Source organism: Xyrauchen texanus, chromosome 29 (genome assembly GCF_025860055.1).
Source record: "Xyrauchen texanus isolate HMW12.3.18 chromosome 29, RBS_HiC_50CHRs, whole genome shotgun sequence".
In the NCBI taxonomy this organism is placed as follows: Eukaryota; Metazoa; Chordata; class Actinopteri; order Cypriniformes; family Catostomidae; genus Xyrauchen; species Xyrauchen texanus.
The window spans coordinates 9,292,671-9,318,703 of NC_068304.1; the positions used below are offsets into that span (position 1 = coordinate 9,292,671).

Genomic DNA, 26,033 nt, shown 5'->3' on the forward strand with positions numbered 1-26,033 from the left:
CAAGACAAGACAGTCACAGTGTAAGTCAATGAACTGCTTTATTAAATAAAAAGCAGGCGAAGGTACAATAAGGAAAATCCAGCGGGAGAATGGTCAGGGAAAGCGTAGAGTCGAGAGCCGGGGAATCAGGATATAACAATAGGGCAATAGCAAAAGAGTGGTCATGGAAAGCAAGGGGGTCAAAGCCGGGATAAACAGGATGTATATACTAACTAGGGCGAAGAACAAGACGAGACTAGCGGGAACAGAGACAGGGGAACGAGAGGAATGGGGAGCTGGCAAGCTAAGAAGAAACGAATCACAGGGGGGTCAAAACTAGACGAGACTAGCGGGGGCAAAACACGGGAATCTAAATACAATAACCAACCCCAAACAAACGAAAGGATAGTGAGTTAAATTGGGGAACTAACGAGCGGTGCGGGTGTAACGAATATCAGTGATGAGACGAGTGCAGGTGTCACTAATGTGTGGGGATTGGAAGCGCGTGAGTGCAGGTGGTCATAATGTTCTGGCTGAAGCGGGCATGTGAGCCAGAGGGGGAAGATAGTTTACGAGCGAGAGCTCGTAATAGCAAAACCGGGCGTGGAAGCCCGAGGGAGGAAAAAGAGCGTACGAGCTCAAGGGGGCGGAGCGAGGGAGCGGGAAGCGAGCACGCTCGCGGAGTGCATGTGTGCGTGCTCGAGGAAGCGGAGATGGGGCAGAGGAGCGGTGGCAGAGGAGCGGGGTTCGTGACATTGACCCATTATTTAGGTCTTTAGGAGCACAATTGTACAGGCTCTTCGTTGCCATCCAATGCGCTTCATAATGCACCGCACTTTCTTAATTGGAGACAGTTCAGAACTGCAGGCAGGCCAATCAAGCACCCGCACTCTGATTACACAGCCATGCACTTGAAATCTGGCCAGTATGTGGTTTGAAGTTGTCCTGCTGGAAAAAGCAGGGACGTCCCTGGAAAAGATGGTGCTGGATGACAGTATATGTTGCTCCAAACTTTTTACATTTCTGTCTGCATTAATGGTGCCCTCACAGATGTGTGATTTACCCATGCCATGAGCACTGACACAGACCCATACAGACACTGGCTTTTGGACCTGATACTAATAACAGCTTGGATGATACATTTCCTCTTTGGCCCAGAGAACACGACAGCTGTGTTTTTCAAAAATATTTTGAAATGTGGATTAAAAAACACAGTTCCCCTGTTCTTCTTTCCATCTAAGATGAGACTGAGCACAGAAAAGTTGGCAGCACTTCAGTACAGTGTTGATGTAGGGCTTCTGCTTTGCACATTAAATTCTAAAATTGCATCTGTGGATGCAGCGGCGAATATTGTGGACTAACAAAGGTTTTCTAAAGTAATTCCAAGCCCATGTTCATGATATCCATTACAGATAAATAATGTTTTTTAAGTTAGTGACGTCTGAGGGATCGGAGATCACACGCACATTCAGAAGTGTTTTTCGTCTTGACCTGTACACACTGAGATTTGACCAGAATCCTTGAATCTTTTAACTATATTGAGCACTGTAGAGGGTGAAATGCCCAAAAATCCTTCCAATTTGTCTTTGTCATTGTTCTCAAAGTTCTGGATTATTTGCTGAAGCATCTGTTTTGCAAATTGACAAGTCTTGAACGATCCTTGTTCTTGAAGGTCTTGTCTGTTTTTGGAGGCTCCTTATACAGTATACAGTATTATGACACCATTGCCTCACCTGTTTAACATCTCCTGTTTCACATCGCCTTTTTTAACTCGTAAAATTGTTATTAGTCTTAAATTGTTCAAGTCTCAACCTTTTTTGAGCGTGTTGTAATCAACTGATTTGAAATGACTATACATAAAAAATAAAAATAAAAAAATTCACAAGGTAAAACATATTACCGTATGTATAGTTCTGGTGCTTTCTATATATATATATATATATATATATATATATATATATATATATATATATATATATATATATATATATATATATTTATTTATTTATTTATTTATTTTTTTACGTATATTTGAAGGTAACTACACGTGAACAAAATAAAGTTTTTACTGTAGCATTTTTACAGTCTTTTACCATTAAAATTACGGAAAATATTTACAGTGATATAAATATTGAAACAATAAACATTAACTGATTTTATTTATTTTATTATGTATGACATGAGAGCATTTATTTTATTTTAATTACAGATAAAACACTACCATTTTTTTTTCATTCTTTTTCTTTTTAACGTCAATGATGATTCTGAGAGACAACAAACCTATTGTTGCTATAGCAACTTCCACGTGTCTGACTCTCTCATTTCAGTTAGTTTTGTGGTTATTTTTCATTATTTCAGTAGACAGCAATGCTTCATACATTCGGATCAACAGCATTAAGTTAAAGAAAGCAAACTTTAACATTCAACTGATCTGTGCACAAGCATTTAGACGCTTACATTAACTGCCCTCTGTCCATATACTGAATGAATGCGTGTCCTTGAATGAGCGGGTTTAACCGTGCATTTACTTGAACCGTTCATTTAATGTCAATGGTATGACCCATTTTAGGGGTGCCCAGATTAGTCAAATCGATATTAAATCACATGATTTTATTTTATGATATTAAATCACACCAGGATTTACCCCACTGTTCCCGATGTCCAGTCCGAGCCTATGTCTTAGTTTTTTTAGCAGTAGCAATTCTCCATACTGCAGATCTAGCAGATCTACTCTGCCAAGACCAGACCCACATTAACATGCTAAATCTTTCTGAGAGTTGTCATGATTGAACTATCTTTAACAGGTCATTCCAGATTTAAATGAAAATATTTTCACATATTTTCAACGTGGTATTGACAGCAGTATCGATCTAAATGACGAACCAGAACTCAAACCACATGACTGTCTAAGAGTTCAGTCACACTGAATGGAACATTCAACCTCGGTAACAACCTAATTTATGTATGCTTATAGACACAGAGTGATTCCTCCAGGGGGGATCAAATCCATCTATCACTTGCTGTCAGTTTCCTGAAGGTTATAACTTCTCAGCACATACATTTATTCATCACAGTACAGTTTGACGAGTAAAATGATTATTCTAGCACATCATATTAATTCCAATTAGGAATCCACAGAGGAAAAAGTCCAACATCTGTGTAAATTTAGCATTACTCAAATAGAAATGCCATCCAGACATGGCAATAAGGATTCATAGCAAAGTTCCTGAGAAATTAAATGCCATTTCTTATCCATTTCATAAAACCTCATCCATGTAATTAAATGAGTAAACCACACCTGTAGCTTGGAGCAGGATTTCCTCTGGCCTCACAATTCATTATCACTTTCTTATCATCTTTATCCAGGGCAAAGATGACATCATCAGGCTCTTGAATGAATACTGGACCAAACTCTTCGCTTTCTAGGGTAAGAAGGAAGAAGACAGGCATAAAGGTGGTTTACAGTGCAAGGACTTTGAAATCTGCCACTTTTTATTATATACAGTGAAAGTACAGATTAATTTAGTGCTGTATCCTGTTTGTAAAATGATTCAATGTGGATGTTTACAACTCAACAGCTGTTGTTTTCAACTGGTTTTGTTTTAGGACCCACATGAAGTGCATGATGACCCAACACAACACCAAAATTGTTAACAAAAATTTCCTTACAACTACAACAAACACTGCATTCATTGATTTAATAATGACCTGCACAGACCCAACAATGTGCAAAATTCTCAATGTTAAATTTGAAATTGAAATTTTTCTGAACCCTATCAGAAGATACATCTGAACCATTATTGGGTCACTCGTTTGCTCCAAAGACAATTTTCACATTATTTATTTTTAACAATATTACCAACTTGACTAAAAAAAAAATATTTGGCAATGTGAGAAATGCAAGACACCAATAAAAAGTTAAATGTAAAATGCTGCAAGGGGTGATCCATGAGCCAATGTACCATTGAGCAAGACACAGTAAAAGCATATAACTACTTACTTAACATCTATGCAGGCAGATGAGTTTAGATATACAGTATGATGCAAATAGGTGTTTTAACAAGTCAAAGCACCATTTCAGCTCATTATAACATCTCCAGTGCTAGATCAAGACCAGGAATCAGGAAATTAGATCAAGAAAACGGTCCACATTAGGAATGCTGTTAACTGTCTCACATTTTCAGCCCCCAGGGTAATCTTGATTACATTTTTCGGCAGAGGAACTGAGAGTCCATCCAATTACAAATACTCAGGAGATTTGAAGCATTGGTGCTCAGTGAGTATATGCTGAACGTTGGAACCAGTTTCAATTCCCAAATTGTTCAATACACACATGACCATGAGGCATCCAATTAAGATCCCATTAACCAGGCGCGCTGGAAGCTGTTTCATGCGAGGGGGGCTGAGGGCTGGTTTGGAAAATATGTGATGTCATCATGGGCGGCGCTAAGGAGGGGGCGGGGCTAGCAGGTGCTTCAGCACCCCCAATAAAGACCAAAGCACCCCGATAGCACCCCCCATAATAATTTCTGGAAGCAACTTATCTCGTTATTTCGACATATCTCGTTATTTCGACATATGATGGGACATTCTAATCTGTATTAAACCAAGTGTTCTTATAATGGTTTTCTATGGGAGGAAAATGCTTAATGTGTAGGCTAATTAAACGTGTTGCGTTTATATTCTGGGCTCATCTGATTTTTTGTAGTATAACCTACTTTATGATTTTAGTATCATAATGATTAATAAATGCAAGCACAATTATTCGTGAACTTGATACATTTTTCAAACGAAAATAAATAGGCTACTCTCTGATTATGTTGCACACACACATGTCGAAATAACGAGATATTATGTTGAAATAACATAAATAATAGGCCTACATCTTTAAATATATTTCACTGAATGTTGTGCTTATTCAATTTAGTAAAATTAAAAATTTAGTTGTGATAATTAAAATGATTGAATATTAAATATTGAAGTTTTGCTCATTTTATAATAGTATTTATATGCGCAGCTCCCCGTCAATGATCTAGCACCCCCTCAGCACCTGCGTTAAAAATTATCTGGCGCCGCCCCTGGATGTCATTATGTTGTGGCTGACTGACGACAAGACTTAAATTTCTCTGTACAGTATACTTGTTGTTGTAGCCATTAAAGTAAACATATTTAGTATCATATTTATGTTTAAATATTATAGGCTAATGTTATTTTTTAATTTAATCAATGTTGATTAGGAAAATGAGCATGCAGCATGAGAAAGATATGATACATCATGAGATGCGCAATATGTCTGGACTGGAGACATGATTTTGACCAATTCATTGAGTTTTGTTATGTAGAAAGACTCTTTTAAAAGATTTTCGTTTTATATAAATTGTATCTTAATTTTGATCAATGTTTTATCAACCAATTGAATTGCCTGTATTTAATAAATAAGCAGCAAATATAGCAGACAATGTAATAAGGCGCGGCACAATCACTTGCATCGCGACGTGAACTTGAGGCGCTCGAAACTCAGCTTGTGCCTAACGCTGTCCATTGATACCCACTTCATCAATCACGTAAAATGAGAGGCCAAGTCACAAGTCAAATAAAATGTTTTATTAACAATAGTGATTGTCGGACGAGATAGGGGATGCCTGGCTTCCCTTGGCTTCCGGTAGAAAACGCTGAGAACTGGGATGATAATTTCTGAAAAATAAAAAATAAATTAATGTCATATTTAATCACTATAATACATGCATATTATTTAGTAGTGATGTGCTGCCCAATGCTAGCTTAGGCTTCTTCAGCCACAGGATACAGAAATAAATAATGCTAAAATGCTTGGAATTTTATATAAGGGATTTAAAACATATAAGGGATTTAAAAATAAGGGATTTAAAACAATTTCTTACCTCGATTTAAAGTGCACAAAACATGGCCTTGCGTTCAGGTGTGTTGCTGATAAATCTCCGAACAAGAGATAGTATATCCAGCCTGTCCAGAATGTCACTATGTATGTGCATTAACGCCAGATGTGTCAACCTCTTCTGGCTTGTGGTACTTCGGGTCCAGGTTTTCAGTCGTCTGAGTGCTGAGAATGATCTTTGTGATGGAGCACCTGACACACGTAGACATAAACAAAGCTCAACGAATGCCTCAACTTCTTTAAATAGCTCTCTAGTTTGGGGATGCAATGATGAAATGAATTCAGCTATCTCTTTCACTGCAGTGAATCGTCTCTCCTTAGTTAGGCCACCCAGTAGAGTTAGTTGCATTTGTAGGCGTGATCGATCAAACCATTCCGGGAGTTGCATTTCTTCATTTAGTCCAGACAGGTTTTGGTTTGCAGCTTCGATAAGAGTCGTTTCTCTTTGTGCAGCCACTTTCATTCCATTTTGATCAAATCTTCTTTTAAGCTCAGTTTGGATTAAGTCTACTGCTTCAAAGAACTGACGTCGCCACTGTGCTTCTCCAGATTTGCACACCAGAGCCTCTGGTTCTGAAGTGTTGCGGATGCGAGCTGGGGTTTTGATCAATCTGGAGAGATTTGGCATTTTCAAATTGTTGCATCTTGCAGCGGTGTTAACCTTCTCCATCAGCTCTTTGAAAGAGTCATCCTCCCGAAGTCTCTGCATTTGTTGCTGGAGGACTGTGACACACTCGAGGGCTGCGCGTGCAGTTGATTTTTCACTCTGCAGACTTCGGGCCACTGCCTCAGAAGGCTCAAAAATTGCCTGGCTGCACACTAATCCAAAATATGTCCTTGCTTGTTTAGCTTGAGTGCACAATCCGGATATCTTAGACCGAATCTCAGCCCTAACTGACTTGTCTTGCTCCAGAGTCTTTAGGGTCTCCAGTAGTGTAGCATATGCAGAGGTGACTCTTGAAATCGCAGTGCTGCGGATGCACCATCGAGTTGGGCAAAGCCCCAGAAGATTGCACACCACATCTTCACAGCCAAAAAGAGACCTGAACAACTGCTTACGTTTGGCTGATTCTGAAATGACCACAGATACTCCCTGAACAAAATTCAACGTGTCTGCAATGAGTCTCACTTCCCTTGCTACCTCTTGCAGAACGAGGTCCAAAGCATGGTTACTGCAATGCACATATAGGGACCCTGGACACTCTGCTTTTAGCTTTGCCTGAACACCATTTATACGGCCAGACATGTTGGACGCACCATCAAAACAATATCCTGCCAAACGTTCCAGAGGTACGTTTAAACGTATAAATATGTCTTTGATGCATGAAAACAATGTTTCTGCCGATGAGTCACTAGCGTTATAAAATCCAAGAAAGACGTTTTGTGCCCTTAAATCATCTGAATCCACAAACTGCAAACAACATGAAAATTGCTCGCTCGCGCTGATATCGGTTGTTCCGTCTGCTGTGAGTCCAAAGAAAGAACAATGGCTAGTTTGAGACATGATTTCACGTTGTATGGCATGAGCAAACATCCCGAGAATTTCGTTTTGAATTGTATCGGACATCCAATTGTCTCTCCGTAACATCCATTCTCTTTCTTTCGGGAGAGCGTGTGTCCTCTCCAGCATTAACTGCCAGAGTACTCCATCTCGGTGAGCGTGCCCTCTGAGTGGCAACCCTTCGCGGCCCAGGAGCTTGATTGAGCTGAAAAAAAGCTCCAGCACAGCCCTACCCGTAGCCTGGTCTCAAGCGGCAATATCCGAGATCACAGCATTGATTGGTGTTAATTTTAAGGATTCCAAAGCACGCACTGAATCCGAGTGCAATTCGGATAACTCATGTTGAGCAAATTTATCACGAGCTTTCTTCCAGTTACTATATCCAACACCAGCCTTTACAAAGGAGCTTTGATTGTCATTGTGGAGGCGCAGTAATCCTTTATCCATGGCTTTAGCACATATAAAACAAATCACAGAGTCAGATTCTCTAATGTAATGCAGCCATCTCCATTTGTCAAACCATCCACATTGAAATGAACGCTCGAACGTTTCCCCACCAAATCTCCTGCCTGGAAATTTCATCCTGGGTTGGTAGGGCTTGTCATCTTCCCTGGCAGCCATCCGATCATGTGTCCCGACCTCAGCAGAGTCCATAACGTCCATCTCACAAACCTCGCTGCTCGCGGATGCTGATATAGGCCTAACGAGGCTTTGAACCGAGTTCGTGTCAGTGTCAGCCTTTGGCGTGGGTTCAGTCGTCGTTTCATCGTCGTTGTTGTTGACATCCTTTGTTTGAGAATTTTTCCCATGACTACTATTTATTTTACTTTTCTTAACCGTGGTGTTACTCGAAAAAAAGTCAGAAATACGTTTCTGCTGCTTATTGCTAGCCATGACCAAATTAGTATGACGTGACGGAAGCACTTCCTGTCTGAGGAGTAGGCGTATATCAACGATTCACGAAATATTAAAATAATAAATCATTAGTTTATATATTACTGCCCATAATTTTTATCCCATACACAGTATGTTATGTATATTTTACATTTTTTCCTCACGTTTTTAAGTTTAATATTATAGTCCACCACAGCCCCCCACCAGGGGGGGCTGATGCTATGACGAGGGGGGCTGCAGCCCCCGCAGCACCCCCCTTCCCGCGCTACTGCCATTAACATACTGCTACGAAATCACACTGTTTAAAGGTGATGTAGTTACTTCTTGTTTAAAATTTTCCCAACCAGCCCAACACAGCAACATTGGTGCTACGAAATCACACTGTTTAAAGGTGATGTAATTACTTCTTTTTTAAAAAAATTTAAAAATCTCTTCATAGAAAGACAGGGAAGTGTTCAGGAAACCTGTTTGAAAACAATCATTTTTGCAATTCTGTTTGTCGATGCTAGCCCAGCGATAGGGAAATTGGGTTAAATTACTTAATATTTCACAAAGTACCAAAAAGTACCATTGTAAAAGCAGGGTTTATTTTTGACATACATCATTGTATTTTGTTTTTTATATATACAGTATATACAGGTGTATGTCAATCTAATTTCCATGCTGTTTTTTTATCGGCAAATTGAAAATACGTAAAAAAACGTTTTGGAAATGTATTTAATTTAATATTGGGAATTTTGCCGGAATTCTTTCCAAAGTAAGGGCTATGTTAGTGTTACAAAAAAGCAAACTGAAGCTTTTCTCCTAGTATTGTGTATTCATTTTTAATTTCAAGCATCTTTGTGCACAGAAATTATATGTTTTTTTGTATTGTGGGCTAATACCATGACTGCCATCTAATATTCTGAATGGTGTGGAAAAACTGTTTTAATAAATAAACAGATGACTACGGCGATTAAATTAATCGGAATGAGTGGCCATTAATTTGTTATCTGTGTACTTGTAGATGGTGCATGATTCGAGATATTTGTGTTGGCACTCCTGGAAGTGTCATGACAGTGTTTGCAGCATCGGATCTGTGCAATTAAGACCAATCCAGTAATGCTTCACGTACAATAAATTGGCTATCAAGGATGTATACCTTGTCGTCATGATTAACACAGGCTAACAATTGGCATAGACTCTGTCATGTGACACTATATTTTTGCATTTTCTCGACAAAAAATTTTTTCACAACATTTGATGTATTAACATAGAGTTTATGTGAAGTTAAGCGGAAAAATATTACGTCGACACTTAATAGCATTTCCATCAGCTATAGCAGTAAAAAAAATTATGCGCTACACTTTTTGTCACAAAAATACCCTTGGATGGAAACGTATTATTCTTGTTGGAAGGATCTTGGAGTACAATGCAATTGCTATGTACAGGATTGTGGTAATCATTCAGTGTCATGGTATATCAATATATTACCAGCTGATCCCTTTATTGTACCATGGTACTGCACTAGCACATGGACTTTGACACTCATGACATCATTAGCGCTGTATACTCAGTGCTCCACACTATGCTTTTTGACATCCGCCATGCAATAGCTTAATCTGGCCAATGTTTTTTAAGCAGAAACAGAATTAGACAACAGAGAGGGAGAGAGATAAGATGAAGGACCTGTGGGAGCAGAGTTCACACATAACCTAGTCATTTGCAGCGAATTGGGAGCGAGCTATCTAAGCTCTGACTCTATTATTTATGCTCTGTGCTGCATGCATAATAAATCCCCCCAAGTGCACAGGCTGCAACATCGTCTCATGCTGCTCTCTGTCCAGGTGTCAGCACACCAGCCTCAAATCTGCTGTATGAGTAGCCAGATGCTTTAAAGAGTTAAGGAATGTCTCCAAAACAACCTGCATTATTATTTTATGACATTAATGAAAATGGCAATGAAAAATTACTTGACCAGCTATGGGTAATTTCATAGCTAACACTGTATGTATCCTAATAACACAAAATTAAATAATAGTTTCACACTTTTTGCATATGGCAAACTTTTACCAACTTGCGTATGACTCACTCTCGTTCTTCTCACATAAAATTATTCAAATCAAAATGACATGTCCATTTATTCATTTATTTGGTAATTGGCCTTGTACAAATAAGTGGGACATTCTTGCATAATAGATCCCTTCAGGATAATATAAATTCACCCTAATCAACTTAAATAAATAAACAATAGAAGAAATGTATACATACAGATTCCTATTGAATTTGTCAAACTACAGTAATTTCTCTTCTACAGTAGTAAAAATGTGAGGGACATTACATATAAAGAATTTGAATTTGCATCCACCCTCTAAATGAACTCTCAACATTGTGACAGAAGGCAATAGGCAGAGAAGAGCCCCTCATTCGATTCATGCCGTTAAGTGCGAAAGTGAATTCGACCAATTTGGTCATCAGCTGTGTTTTCAGTTCATCTGTGCTGACAACAATGGAGTATCTTTATGTAAAGCAGCACTTGATTCCAAACACTCTGTTTCCCGGCTGCCTTTTGGCTGACTGTGGACTTTTGAGATGAAAGAGCTTCTCTCCTGCACAAACACTCCCACTCACCCCATATGCTCCATGGATTGCTGATGACTCCTCAACGCCTCTAGTCACCAGTCAGTTTTTTTTTTTTTTACAGATATGTGTAGCTTGGACATGCTTTGTGTGATTGGGTATCATTCTCTGACACACATACACACACACACAAATGTCTCTGACATTACTATAGTAAGACATTTCAGTTTTGCATGTCAAAAGTGTAATGTGTCTTTGCAACTATAAGGAATAAAAAGGCATGCCTGACTGGAAGGCATCCTTCGCACATACACAAACACACATATACATACACATGTTTATCTATATAAGGACACAGGATAGCTTTTTTATATATAAAACTATTTAGAATGACAACAGACTAACCCAGAGTTAAAAAAGAATTAGGGCTCTGGCTAATAATGGCACTAAAAGTGATCCATATGCCACAGATATTTAGAATGTTGATCTCGTAACTAACACTTATTATAGTTAATACTATTCTCACAAAATTTTTATTGTAAAATCTTTTTGTGGTAGTGGTCGAATGTCGGCTTGTGAATGGAGAGCGAGATTGGTAGATGAGAACGGCAAGGATCACCTGTCAATGATTGTCTCTAACAGCTGTTTGTCACAGTTAAGAGCAAGCCAGAAGCCAGTGGATGGGCGAGAGAGACCCGCCCAAACACCCGCTGAGCCTGTGTTGCATGAGTGTGTTGCGAAGAGAGTGTTTTTTGTTTGAGTAGAAAATAAATACCTTATTTATTTATTTTATTTATTTTGTATTTTCTCCCCAATTTGGAGTGTCCAATTCCCAATGCGCTCTAAGTCTTCATGGTGGCGTATTGACACGCCTCAATCTGGGTGTTGGAGGACAAATCTCAGTTGCCTCCACGTCTGAGACCGTCAACCTGTGCATCTTATCATGTGGCTTGTTGAGCGTGTTACTGCGGAGACGTCCAGTGCCATCACCCGACTTCGCTGGATGATGCAATCCAGCTGGCAGAGGACCACTCGGCACCCTTTCTGTGGACCTGCGAGCCCCTCTCTTCATCTCTCTCTCTCCTTCTGACCCCTCCTTCAACCCATTCTGTTTTCTCCCATCCAGTCCCTCCTCCCTGGAGATGGGGAGTTCCCCCTCCAAAACCGGCTCCCTGGCTGTGGAGTCTGTGCAGCCTGCTGGATCACCCTGCCCCTCTCCACTCTCAATCCAATGTCGACAGATCTACCGCCGCAGGTGTAGGCATGCAGTCTGGACCAGTTTTCTGGCGCTGTGGGGTGCCTGGGTATTTCCAGGACAAATGCCCGCTGATGGAAGTGGGGACCGTAGTTCAGCTCCTCAACATTCCACAAACTGCCCCTGATCGGTATTAAAGGTGGTACATACCAGGCCTTTGTGGATTAGGGTTGCAGCCAAACCTCCATCCATCAATGCCTGGTTCAAGTCGAGGCTTTGTGGGCTATTCACAAAGTGAAGGTTAGGTGCGTGCATGGTGATATCCCCGATTATCCTGTGGTGACTGTGACGATTCAATTCCGGGCACAAAACATAGTGTCGTGGCTGCAGTTAGGATAAGAGGGTAAGAATTGGCCAGCCTTTCCCACTTTAATAAGGTATATTTGTGCGGGTGGGTCCTGCAACAAAGTGTCTCGTGTGAGATTTGTGATGCGCTGGCTGGGGAGGCCGTCTATGTCAACTCTGCGTCAGGAGGGGGAAGTCTCGGCTTCCCCAGGCTTAGAGTATTCCCCGTTGGGGATATCCCTCTGGAGCAGACACGAGATGAGACCCTTAGGCACCCTTTCGGCCAAGTGAAAGTGATTGATGGTCAACGTCTTCAGCCAGACATTGCACACTCATATATGTATTTTTCTATTATAAATGATCGGTTGTATTGAATGATTCAGGACACTCAGGCAAAAGAAAATACAACCTAATTGTTGATTCCGAAGAGCCGATGGGAAATGTTATTCCAGATGGCTCATCATAATCTGATGGCTGGTCACTAAGGGCAAGAAAAAACACTAAACTGTCTAATGGCCGTTTTTATTGGCCGGGCATTCACGGGGATGTTCGCAGCTGGTGTGTGGCATGCCATGAATGTCAGCTGGTGAATCTGCCGGCCACCCCACGTGAGCCTTTGCACCCATTCCTATGATCGAGGTCCTCTTAAAAGAATTGGTATCGACCTTGTCAGGCCATTATAGTGGATAGCACGCAGACATCATTTTGTGTTGGTTCTGGTGGACTACGCAACGTGATATCCGGAAGCAGTGCCAACATTTCAGCATGTAGTGTTGCAGATGCACTATTCAGAATAATCTCCCAAGTGAAATTAAATCGATTCGGACAAGCATGTACCACCCACAAATGGACAGCTTGGTCGAACAGCTTAATAAAACCCTGAAAAACATAATTCGTAATTTGTGCACGAAGATGCTAGGAATTGGGATAAGTGACTTGAACCCCTGTTATTTGCTGTTTGAGTGGTCCCGCAAGCCTCCACAAGGTTCTCCCCATTTGAATTATTGAATGGGCGTAAGCCTCGCAGTGTCTTATACGTCATGAGGGAAAATTGGGAGGAGGGACCATCAAACAACAAAAATGAAATTCAATATGGTCTTGACCTGAGAGCAAAACTCCACACGTTGGGTCATGATCACAGGAGAATTTGCTACAGGCTCAAGAATTTCAGTTCCGGCTGTATAACAGGGGAGCTTGGCTATGGCAATTTACACAGGGAGATAAAGTCCTTGTATTACTACCCATATCAAGCTCTAAATTACTCACAAAGTGGCAAGGGCCCTTTGAGGTCACACGGCGAGTCAAGGAAGTCAATTATGAGGTTAAATGAACAGATGGGGCAGAGAACGGCAAATTTACCACCTCAACAACTTTAAACTGTGGAGGGAAGTGGTCCCCATGGCTTTGGTGTTGGTGTTACCAGAGAGGGAGGAGCTCGGGCCGGAGGTGAACTTAAAAGCCAAACGAGACATCCCGGTCACTTGCTGAGTCCACCTCTCACTGTTGCAAGTCACGGACGTGGCCGGTTGCAAAGAGAATCCTGAGATGTGTTCTAGCCCCTTGCCGGTCGTACAAACCTCATCAAACACCTTATCGAAACAACCCCAGGGGTAGTGGTATGCAGTCGTCCCTACCGACTAACCGAGCACACAAAAAGTGGTTCAGGAACAATTAAAATCCATGCTCAATACGGGTTAATAGAAGAATCCCACAGTTACCAGGCCAGCCCGGTGGAGCGTCGGCTCGGTCCGGTTCTGTGTGGATTATAGAAAGGTCAATGCAATCGATTGGTTGAGGCGTGGCCCGTTTTTTTAAACACTGGATTTGACAAAGGGATATTGGCAGATCCCCTTACCACCAATGTCCCAGGAGAAACTGACTTTTTGACTTTTTGAAACTGACTGTTTGTTTACACCAATTCGTGACCCATCCGCTTGGTTTGTTCGGGACCCTGGTAACGTTTCAGGACCTTATGGACCGAGTCCTCAGACCGCACTCCACGTAAGCTGCTGCCTATCTGGATGACATCATTATATGCAGTAATGATTGGTAGTGGCATGTGCAGCATAAAGGGCAGTTCTGAGGTTGCTGCTGCGGGCGGGCTCACTGAAATCCCCAAGAGGTGCACAATTGGACGGGTGGAGGTACGGTATCTGGGGTTCCACTTGGGTCAAGGGAAGGTGCATCCTCAAATTGATAAGACTGCAGCAATTGTGGCCTACCCTAGATCCAAGACCAAAAAGGAGGTGAGGCTGGCTAGCTACTATAGAAGGTTTGTGCCTAATTATTCGGACGTTACACTCCAGTGGCTCCATCGCATGAAGGATACCAATGCGCAGATCACCCCTTGGTATCTGGCATACTTCACATTCCGGTGTCTTTTTCCCATTAATCAAAATTAAGGCTGTGGTTGGGAGGGAATATTTTACATTTACATTCCACAGAAAATAAAGAAAAATCCCACTTTACACAGTTTTCTAAGATACTTTATACAATAACATACTACTACTATGGTATGTATCCAAATAATCATGGTAGGCCCATGGTACTTTTCTGTTAACTCTAAAATAACTTAAAAACAAGTAAATTAAGAAATATTAAGTCTTTTAAAGAGACAGTAAATAAATAGAGACATTTTTCATCTAATGGCACAGCTTTGAGGAAACAGTGCTTCCCAGCCTGCTCGAGAAAGATAACCACAGAGTGGACTGACTTGCCTTGAAAGGGACTTTGGTTTCATATAAACACATACCCACACATAAATATGTGATGTGGCTATATATAACCTTGTTGTTAGGGCATGTAAGTGTTCTAGCATATCAATCTTTGCAACTCTGAAAACATAATTCACTGTTATATTACCCTTATATAGTCTGCACACTGATATTTATCTTGCCCTTTCTGTGACAATACAAGCCATTACACAGTACAAAGTATTCAGACTCTTTATATATGTGAGCCTTCAGGCACAAAGCATTCCGAATGGTCTACAATTTCTGATTACATTCCAAGCATTTAAGAGTGTTATTTTGATGACACATCAAACTGACATATATCATAACTGATTTAGCAATTGCACTGAATTTTAAATATATGCAAATTCCTAAGAATTCAAGAAGATATTTAGTGATAAATATACAATATAGCTTTAGCATAACAGCATAAAACCCCTTACACTGACATAGTACTCCAATGTACTTCAAAAATAGTACTACCATGGTACATGTAATAAAACAAACAAACATGTTATGACTATGGTATCTTTGTACTGTGAGGGTACTTTTTGTAAGTGTTGTCCTGCCTTGTTAGGCTATAAGCAGAGGTGAAATTGGGCCGGAACGGTATTCCGACACATTAGATTCCAAAAAGAAAAGTAAATGTTTGTTTGTCAGTCCAATCCATTTCTTGTATACTTTGATGCAGTTTTGTTTGATCTGTTTGACACATTTTGTCTATAATTAGTGAGTTTACTTGTAAAAAATATAACATTTTCATGCATTACTCTAGTCAGTTGTAGATGCTGGTAGAGGCAGCATATACAAGAGCGGCATGAGACTGCACGCCCCACATAAAGACCTCTTCTGAACTGCTCTGTGGTCCGATCTCTGATTTATTGGAGTTACATGGATACATCTGCTCACGCTTTACTTATATCCACTAATATGCAGCAGCAATTTTGCTTAATTTATTAAAAAGCTGCAGCTTATGCACAAAGGGGTTTTGAATCCGGACTCAATTGCATCTATAGCAACATCAACATTGATGAAAAGTCCACTCGACCAACACAATGTCAAATGTTTTACTGTTATTTGTCTATTTTTGTACTCCATTTGTTTTGTTTCAGCATTTATTTTTATTATGTGTGTGCTTTTTTCTTTTTTTTTCCTCTGGCAAATATACAGTGGGATTTACTAGTGAAAATGCTTCTTTACTCCACAGTGAAGAATTTATACTCTTTTAAAATGTATGCAATTGATTTCATTACAAATAATAGTATCAGAATAACAATTTGAGTAAAAGGTATTTGTGTAGAAAGTGTTTGATTCCTCTGTTAAGAGCAATGTGCATTTACTTGTAAATTGTAACATAATTAGATATATGTAAGCTTAGCATGTTCTATAAGATGAGAAGAGTTCATCCACCTCTGAAATGCCAATTTAATGCCAGACTTAAAAACACGGCATTGCCATGGCACGTCCAAAATGGTCTCCATCATGGTAGGTTCATGACACTTTTTGTTTATTTTTTGTTAGTAACAAAATATCACCATTTTAAAAAATATAGACCTACATCCTAGTTTAGGAAGCTGAGGCAGCATTATATTTCTCACAATTTAGAAATTAACAAGTGGCTGTGAAAAGCCATGCTTTCTTTAAAAGAGAGAATACAGTAATGTGTGCGGTCTCTTGTCAGCATACTGGCTCTCCAGTGGGAAATAAAACACTAAATAGAGGACAGGACTGCTGTTATCTCTCCTGAAACATACTGAAATAAAAAACAACTCTATGAAGTAATGTGTTGTTGGATAGAAGCATCATAAACCCCCTACTGTAGCTTCACATTTGAAGTTTACAGATTTGTTCTTTAACATTCTTAAAACAAACACACATGGAAAACAGATCTAGTTTAATATTTTTCATATTCTCATTCTTATGGTTTGTTGGTTGCGTGACACAGAGATGACCAACTATCAAAAGCATCCTTCTTTCAAAGTTTACAAAAGCCTCAATAACAAGGGCCATTCCTTTAAGCAAGAAAAACCTCGCCAGAGGCGTCCGTTTTGTAGCCTAGTAAATGCCTTTGAGAGTTTAATCAACCATTCCTTCCCTCACTATTAAACAGGGAGTGCTCGTGGCAGTACACAATTTTACAGATAGGCTATGACATGTTTGAGTGCACATTGTGGAGCCTTTGTCTATGTCTAACAGTTGAAAAAGCAATTATAGTAGAGTGCTAAGGTTCACTTTTGTCTATTCAGCTCAGTTCGAGCAGGTACACCATGTTCAGGTATCACCTGAAGCAAGGTCTCTCCTCTGGCCCACTCTGTAATTATAATGAGCATGCTGTTGTTGTGATGCATTCGAGCACAGAAAGACAACTAGATCTTGACAGTTTATGTGAGGACAGTGACATGAGCTTGGCAACAAAAATACTCAAGAGCACTTCAGAGACAGCTGTGATCTTTGCAAAGAGCTTAATACAGATTCCTGACTGAGGGCTGATGTCATGTAAAGAACCTAATGGTCCCACTTAATTAAAGACACTTTTATGGAAAGTGGCTCAAGTAAAAGTTTAAAGTAAACAATAGTCAATATTCAGTGAATGGTCAATATGGGTTTTTCAATGGCAAATTCTTAAACTTTTACTTTTGGTTCCACATAATCTTGAAAATTTAGCCACGTTCTTGTTTCAGAATTACTGATATTGGATGTACTTTAGGTGATCCGACCAATTCAGTGAGTGAGTTGTTGACTCAAGAATAGCATTGAAGATTTCAGTCAGTAAGTGAGTTGTTGACTCAAGAACCGATTTGGGCCTTGATTCCCAAAAGCATCGTAAACCTAAGTAGATCGTAGAATCCATCTTATGATTCACAGTTTTTTGCCCGTTTTCTAAAGGCATCATAACATGATTGTTGCAGAAAACTGTATTCATTAAAATAAAGAAAAAAATCAATGACTCGCTGCCAACCATGAAAATACTTCCTTCTCTTCCTCTCTGACACCCAAGGGCGCTCTCGCCTGCACCACATGTAATGTAGATCCACACGTGTTGTGCAGCATTGCTGTTACCATTCTCAGTTTTGGGAGTAACGAGAAGACCTCCCTTTAAATGATGGATGTCCCTAAAGCACAGCTCTCCTTATTTTGCTCTCCGCAGTAAACCATTTTTTCTCATAAAATTCAATTAACACTTGTCATTGACAGGATAATAGACAGGGCCTCCACTGTCTTTACTGATCATTTGTGAAAATAAAATACCCCAAATGCACATCTGATGAAATACGCTGTGATTCTGTAAAATAGGTTGATTAATTTGAACATTTTTTTAAATATTTCCAGCAAGGTAAATTGCAAACGTTTATAAAGTTATGCACAAGAATAATGAAGTTATGATGACGAGCAACACTACAGACCTGTTCCCTTTCAAAAAGCAACATTTATGATGCTGCGCTGAATTAGCGATTTGGGAACAATTTTAGGTGTGACCAGCTGAGAATATGTGTGCAACGCGTCAATGAAAATTGAACAGAATTTATAGCCTCTGCCGGTGACATCATTGGATGCACCTGTAGCAGGGCTATAAATAGATGCGTCACAGGTGCATCTTCAAATTGTCTTCAGATCACACTGTATGTGTGTGTGTGTGTGTGTGTGCTTCATGAGCCTGTCAGAAACTTTCTACTTTCCTCTGTTAGGAGTTAGAATTGTTAGACAGTGCGCAGAAACCTTTCTTTTTTCTTTAAAAAAAAAAGAAGAAAAAGAATGACTGATAAACAAAGCAAGCGGTGTGTGTTCTCATGTTTATGCTCTATGGCTGAAGCGGACGCACACCAGTTTTGCTTTGTGTGTTTGGGTGAAGAGCATGCTGATCTTGCGTTGCGGCAGGGCGGGTGCAGGCATTGTGATCTGTTTACAGTCAAAAGCTTAAGTCAACACGGAGAGACACTTATGGCTTAACCTATCGGGCATCAGCGACAAGGACAAAACTTTCCTTCTCGATGCCCCGGTTTCACCTTCTGGCTTATTTGGTGATGCTATGAATATAGTTATCACCAGGTTCCAGGAGGCAAAAAGTCACGAAAAAGCCTTTGGGCAATTCCTTCCTCGCCACACTCAGGGGGAGGGGTCGTTGGCCACCCAGCCCCACCCCGGTCCTTCTAGACGGTAGGCTCAAAAACAAAGTGTGGCGAATCCTGCACCCCCTCATAAAGATTGGGGGCCAGTTCGTCGCCCTCAGCAGCCCCCAAAGCAAGACCTCAGGGCATTTATTTATATATATATAAAAAAAAACCCTGACGGTTTTGCACCCAGCTTTGTGGGGTTAGACCCCCTTGGGACGGGTCACGTGAAACATCCACCTGTACTCTCCCGATACCCCCACGAAACCGCTCCATTCCCGCCGCCTCTGGTGTTTCGGGAGTTAGTGGTTTCCAGCGAAATGTTGGGTGTTCTGTTGCTTCCTGCCTTAGTCCAGGACATGGGACACTTGACATCCCATCAACAGGAAGTGTCAGAAACGATACCCATCTCAGAGAACCTGGCAGCATGGAAACTAATGCCAGGTGGTTCTATGTGGGTCCTAAGAAAAGTAGAAAAAGGCTACAGAATTGAATTAATTCGCCATCCTCCACGTTTCAACGGCGTGGTTCCCACTACTGTGAAACCGGAGCAAGCATGTTTACTGTGGAAAGAATTGCAAAATCTCTTGGTTAAAGGGGCCATAGAACATGTTCCCCTTCCAGAGAGAGATATTTCCCAGATACTTCCCGGTTCCCAAGAAGGATGGGGGGTTGCGTCCGATCTTTGACCTTCGAGGCTTGAATCGCTCCGAGGGTGCGACAATATTTGTACTGACTTGAGACCTGTGTAAACCTTTTCTGTAATTTGGCATGGCAAAATCTGTTTTCTTGATATGTTTTTTTTCATTGACTGCCATTACTTTCTCCCACTGATGGTCACAAATATGGCAGCTGCAAGATAAATGTGACATTACTGAAACAGGTCTTGTTAAGTGCAGTTTTGGGAAATAGTCCATGAGGGTCTGGTTGAGACCTCATTCGAACCTCTAGAGTCAGCGTCTGATAAACTTCTGACTTCTGGTTTTTCTTATGGTGATTACCTCTCTAAAGAGAATTGGGGATCTACAGGTTCTGTCTGTCTTGCCAGCCTGCTTAGATTTTGCCCAAGGAATGGCTAAAGCAATTTTGCACCCTCATCCTGACTACCTGCCTAAGGTGCCTTTCTCGACCTTACATCCGGTCACTCTCAAAGGCTTCTGCTCCCCGCCATTTACAACGCTGGAGCTGGAAAGACTTCACAGACTTTGTCCAACTATTCGTTTGCCATGGGGGCCGCAACAGGGGGGCGGCCGCCACCAAGCAGACTATGTCGCATTTGGTGAGGGATGTTATTGCCCTGGCCTACAAGACGCGCATCAAGCTTCGCCAGTAGGTATCAGGGCTCACTCTACCAGAGGGGTCGCCTCCTCTAAATCCTTGGCTAGAGGTGTCCCTCTGCAGCATGTTTGTGATGCGGCAGTCTGGTCCTCTCAGCACACATTCATTAGATTTTATAGTTTGGATGTTCATGCCACTCCGGGCTCTTATGTCCTTGAGTTGACATCACAAGCTCATGTCTGAGACCTCTCGCGCTCTTGTGAGCACACTACACAACCGTAAGGGGTCCGGACATCCACAGTGCAGCGGCGTGGGTATTCTTGTTCCCAAAGCACTAATTCAGCGCAGCATCACAAGTGTAGCTTTTTGAAAGGGAACGTCTCAGGTTACTTGACTGTAACCCTTGTTCCCTGATAAAAGCGGAACGAGATGTTATGCTTCATTGCCACACTGGGATGCCCCAGGACTGCTCTTCAGACAAAATACTGACGATGCACCTGTGATGCATCTATTTATAGCCCTGCTACAGGTGCTATAAATTCCGGTCAATTTTCATTGACATGTTGCACACATATTCACAGCTGGTCACAGACCAGACAGTTGTTCCCAAAGCACTAATTCATCATTGTAAACCCGCATCGCCATGTTTGTGACCAGAATTCCATAAACCTTCAGTGTGTTGTGCAATGCGACAAAAGCCAACTACATTTTGGTTTCTATTTATAAATCTTGAACAAGTGATACTGCTTTTTACTTGACAGAGGCAAAATTTTATCTTTCTTTAATAAAGTTATATTTTTCAAGTGACATTTCAACACATCATAAGATTTTAAAACACAGTCTAAATCACACCACCAGACTACTATATTGTGTAAACATATTAGTCATATTAACTAAAACACCTCAGTTGCTTTCTGTGTTAAAAAGCAGCTTTTACAATCATACAAACAGGATCACCAGAGATGTTTGTAATTGTGACAGGGCGGAGGGCAGGGCCGGGTCGTGATCCTACACACCCGGTCCCGTATTAGGCTAATCAAGCCTCCATGAGGGATAAAGGTCGACTGCAGAGGATCATGCGAGAGAGAGAGATAGTTTATGGACATGTCCGTCATGCCAATATTTGTACTGACTTGAGACCTGTGTAAACCTTTTCTGTAATTTGGCATGGCAAAATCTGTTTTCTTGATATGTTTTTTTTCATTGACTGCCATTACTTTCTCCCACTGATGGTCACAAATATGGCAGCTGCAAGATAAATGTGACATTACTGAAACAGGTCTTGTTAAGTGCAGTTTTGGGAAATAAAATATAACTAAAGTTCATAAAATTGCTTGAAGAAAACACTCTTAACCGCTAATTTCAATCGTTTTTGGGAAACGAGGCCTTGACCGATTCAGTGATTGAGGGAGATGTTGACTCAAGACCCACTTTGAATGAATCAGTGAATTAGTGAGTTGTAAACTCAAGAACTGCTTCAACCAATTCAGTAAGTGAGTTGTTGACTCAAAAACCAATTTACCTGATTTAATTAGTGAGTAGTCAAGTCAAGAACTGAGTTGACCAAGTCAATGAGTGAGTGAGTTGTGTAAACTGCTTCAACTGAATGCACTATCCACTCAAAATCATTTTTATGACTAGGGTTTCTAGTCCAGTTTTTGAGTGGAGAGTTGGGTTTTGTGATGCGTTTATTACTTATTGATGCCCACACACATATTGTATCTATCTGTGTATGTATGTCTCCGGTGCTAAGCTGCTTGTCGGAGGCAGCTTGTAATCTTTGTATTGGGCATTGAGGAGTGTTTTATGATTTAGCAGCTTGATAATGTCAGAAGAATCCGTCATGTGAGAGGCGCTGTGATCCGTCAGTATCACCATGTGCATAGCAGTCTGCTGCACTTCCTATCAGTGACACAATTCACTGACAACCTGAAAACTGCTGGTTACACGGAGAGCACACAATATTCATGAACAATAACTGTGTCATTATGTTGTGGCTAAAGAACCTCTTTTATGTGATGGCTCTGTTCTGACTCTCCTGTCGACTTCTGCATGACCCCTAAACTGTTAGAGTGTGGTGATCTGGAGAAGTTGGCAGTACTGGCTGCATCATCTTGAATGAGACAGTTCCTGTGACCCTGTTCTGACCCAATCAGACTTATTCATCTGTTGCTATTTAACCACAGACACAATGTTTAACTCTCCACAGTTCCAAGTATCACATAAACTTGATAATCTCTCTGATTATAAGCTTTCTTTGCTGAATCTGATATACTCTACTGGCTATATGCACTGTTGAAGTTGTAATCATTCTGCTGGTAATAATACATCAGGTTGGTTGGGATTCTCAGAATTTTTTTTTTTTTTTTTTTTTTTTTTTTTTATGGTGCCACAGAGTCACAGTGTTTACATTTTTGGAGAAAATCAACCCACGAATGGTGTACTTGTAGTTCCCTATCTGTCGCTCACTCGACGTTGTGTTGATGAAGTGACACTAGTGGTCACTCTTGGGAGCCCAAACACCTTCTGATCTTTGATAAAAGGCCAGTGGGAATTGGCGAGTGGTATTTGCATGCCACTCTCCCGCACGTATGGGTATAAAGGAGCTGGCGTGCAAACCGCTCATTCAGATTTTCTCTTCGGAGCCAAGCGGTCGCCATTTCATTGAGAAATATGCGAGCTGAATTCCCACGGCTTCCATTCACCTCTGTTGGATTCTGACGGCGCATTACAGTGGCTTCTCCCCCTCTCTGCACTGGTGCACTGCAGAGATCGCCAATGGGTGCTTCGGCAGAACAAACTAAGAGTATAATTCCTAAAAGAGTATATTCTAAAAGAGCGGCACACACGGAAACGTCTTTTAAATGCCTTTCCGTCTGTGTGTTATTCCGCCCCGGGATCGAGCCCTTGCAGGAAGCAGATGCCACCCATCTCACGGCCAGTCACCAAGAAGAAGGCTTCGAAGCTCCGCGGAGACGAGCGAACCAGGGACTAGGAGACCCGCTGTTCCAGAGCTGGTGAACAGACCACTCCATCCCCTGGTGGAGGGCCAGTAGGAGAATCTTTTGTTCCCTTTTAATTTAATTAATCCACTAAAACTGTTTCAGAGTCTCCTGGGGCATATGGCGGAGGCCACCCCGCTCGGTTGATACATATGATACCGCTTCAGCACAGGCTCTGGACTCGAGTCCCAAGATGGGCATGCCACCACGGGACACATCGCATGGCCATCATGCCGGACTGTAACCACCTCTTCAGCCCTTGGGGCGACCTCACATTTCTACGGGCAGGTGTCCCCCTTGAGTAGGTCTCCAGGTGCTTGTGGTTACGATGGACACCTCCAAAACGGGCTGGGGTGCTGTATGCAATGGGAGTAAAAGATATCCAACAAATATAGGCTAAAATCTATTACCTGACACACACACACACACACACACACACACACACACAGACACACACAAAAACAACAAAGACCTATGGAATATTAATGATAATGGAAACATTCCTCAGAGATGGCAGTTTGAAGTCTGAGTAATTTTCATCAAATATACTGTTGAATGCAGTGAATTCAGTTACCAAAGTGGTGCTTTGATGGCTGCAGAAGCTGTACATTAAAGGGGATGAATTTTGAGAGTTTTTTCTCAGAAATTCCGCCGGCTCCTGGACTGGCCCGCAGCCACGTTGGCATGTCAACTGCCTCAAGTTGTTGACAATACTGCTCACCCTGTGGACGTTCCGGCCGTTGATCCAAGGCAAGCATGTCTTGGTTCTTGTTGGACAGACAACACGGCAATGGTGACATATATCGACCATCAAGGCAGCTTACACTCCCGTTGTATGTCACAACTCACCCGCCATCTCCACCTCTGGAGTCAGCAGCACCTCAAGTTGCTGCAAGCCACTCACATTCTCGGCAACCTCAACACCACAGCAGATGCGCTGACATGATAGGTTGCCCACAGGGGAGAGTTGAGTCTCCACCCTCAGGTGGTCCAGCTGATTTGGAGTCGATTCAGGCAGGCGCAGGTAGACCTGTTCACTTTCCCTGAATCCTCCCACTGCCCACTTTGGTACGCCCTGACTGAGGCACCCCTCGGTATAGACGCGCTGGCACACAGCTGGCCCCCTGTGCTACGAAAATATGCATTATCCCCAGTGAGCCTACTTGCACAGACACTGTGCAAGGTCAGGGAGGATGAGGAGCAGACTTAGTAGCACCCTACTGGCCCACCCAGATTTGGTTTTCAGACCTCACGCTCCTCACATCAGCCCCCCCTCTGGCGAATTCCCAGACCCCCAGAGATGCGCAGTCGGATCAGTGCTTTCCTTCCTGCAGGAGAGGTTGGAATGATGGCTGTCCCCCTCCACCTTGAAGGTGTATGTAGCCGCTATTATAGCACACCACGACACAGTAGACAGTAAGTCCTTAGGGAATCACGACCTGATCATCAGGATCCTGAGAGGTGCCAGGAGGTTGAATCACTCCAGACCGCACCTCGTTCCCTCATGGGACCTATCTGTAGTCCTTTGGGGTCTACAGGAGCCCCCTTTGAGCCCTTGGATTCAGCTGAGCTTAAGGTACTCTCTTTAATCAAGACCGAGAAGACCTTCCATCAAGAGGGTAGGTGACCTGCAGGCATTCTCTGTCAGCGAAACATGCCTGCAGTTCGGTCTGGTCTACTCTCACTTGATCCTGAGACCCCGACCGGGCTATGTGCCCAAGGTTCCCAGGACCCCATTCAGGGATCAGGTAGTGAACCTGCAAGCACTACACCAGGAAGAGGCAGACCCAGCCTTGGCGTTTCTGTGTCCGGTGTGTGCTTTACGCATGTGTTTGGATCACATGTAGAGCTTTAGAGTCTCTGAGCAGCTCTTTGTCTGCTTTGATGGACAGCAAAAAGAAAGCGCTGTCTCCAAGCAGAAGATCACCCACTGGATCATTGACACCATAGCTATGGCATACCACGCCCAGCACGTGCCAGCTGCCAAATAGCTACGAGCCCATTCTACCAGGAGTGTGGCAGCCTCCTGGGCCCTGACAAGTGGCATCTCTCTAACAGACATTTGCAGAGCAGCGGGCTGGGCAACACCCAACACATTTGTAAGGTTCTACAATCTCCGGGTTGAGCTGGTTTCATCCCGTGTCTTAGCAGGAATGAACAGGAAAGTCCGGGACAGTTGGCCAGGTGTATCACTTGCGCATAGGGCCTTTCACCTCCACTGAGCTGAAGACATGTGCTGTTGACTCACAGTAGTGTTCACAAGATGTGTTCCCTGTATGGCTTCCTCTTAGCCCTGTGGCAGATGAGTTTGCGAAGAAACTCGCTGCCAGCTCAGTACATGTGCTAACTAAGCCCTGTACTGGGGTAGGTGCTCCACATTAGCTGGTATAACCCCATGCGACTTCTCCACATGACTCACTTCTGACGAAAAAGAGTCGACAAGACCATGTGATGAATTTCCAGTAACCCCTCTCTGGGCAGGGTGTGGTCTCCACTGTGTCTTCCCCTTGGGAGTGAGTGACAGA

At 42.0% G+C, this 26,033-nt stretch overlaps 1 protein-coding gene across 1 annotated transcript in view; it reads right to left on the reverse strand.

Moving 5' to 3' along the window:
• Window positions 1-26,033, reverse strand: part of cntn5 (contactin 5) — a 411,731-nt gene that overhangs the window by 158,278 nt on the left and 227,420 nt on the right. The window contains exon 4 of the mRNA XM_052097793.1: window positions 3,278-3,401. Within this exon, the coding sequence (XP_051953753.1) occupies window positions 3,278-3,401 (124 nt within the window). The remainder of the gene's footprint in view (window positions 1-3,277; window positions 3,402-26,033) is intronic.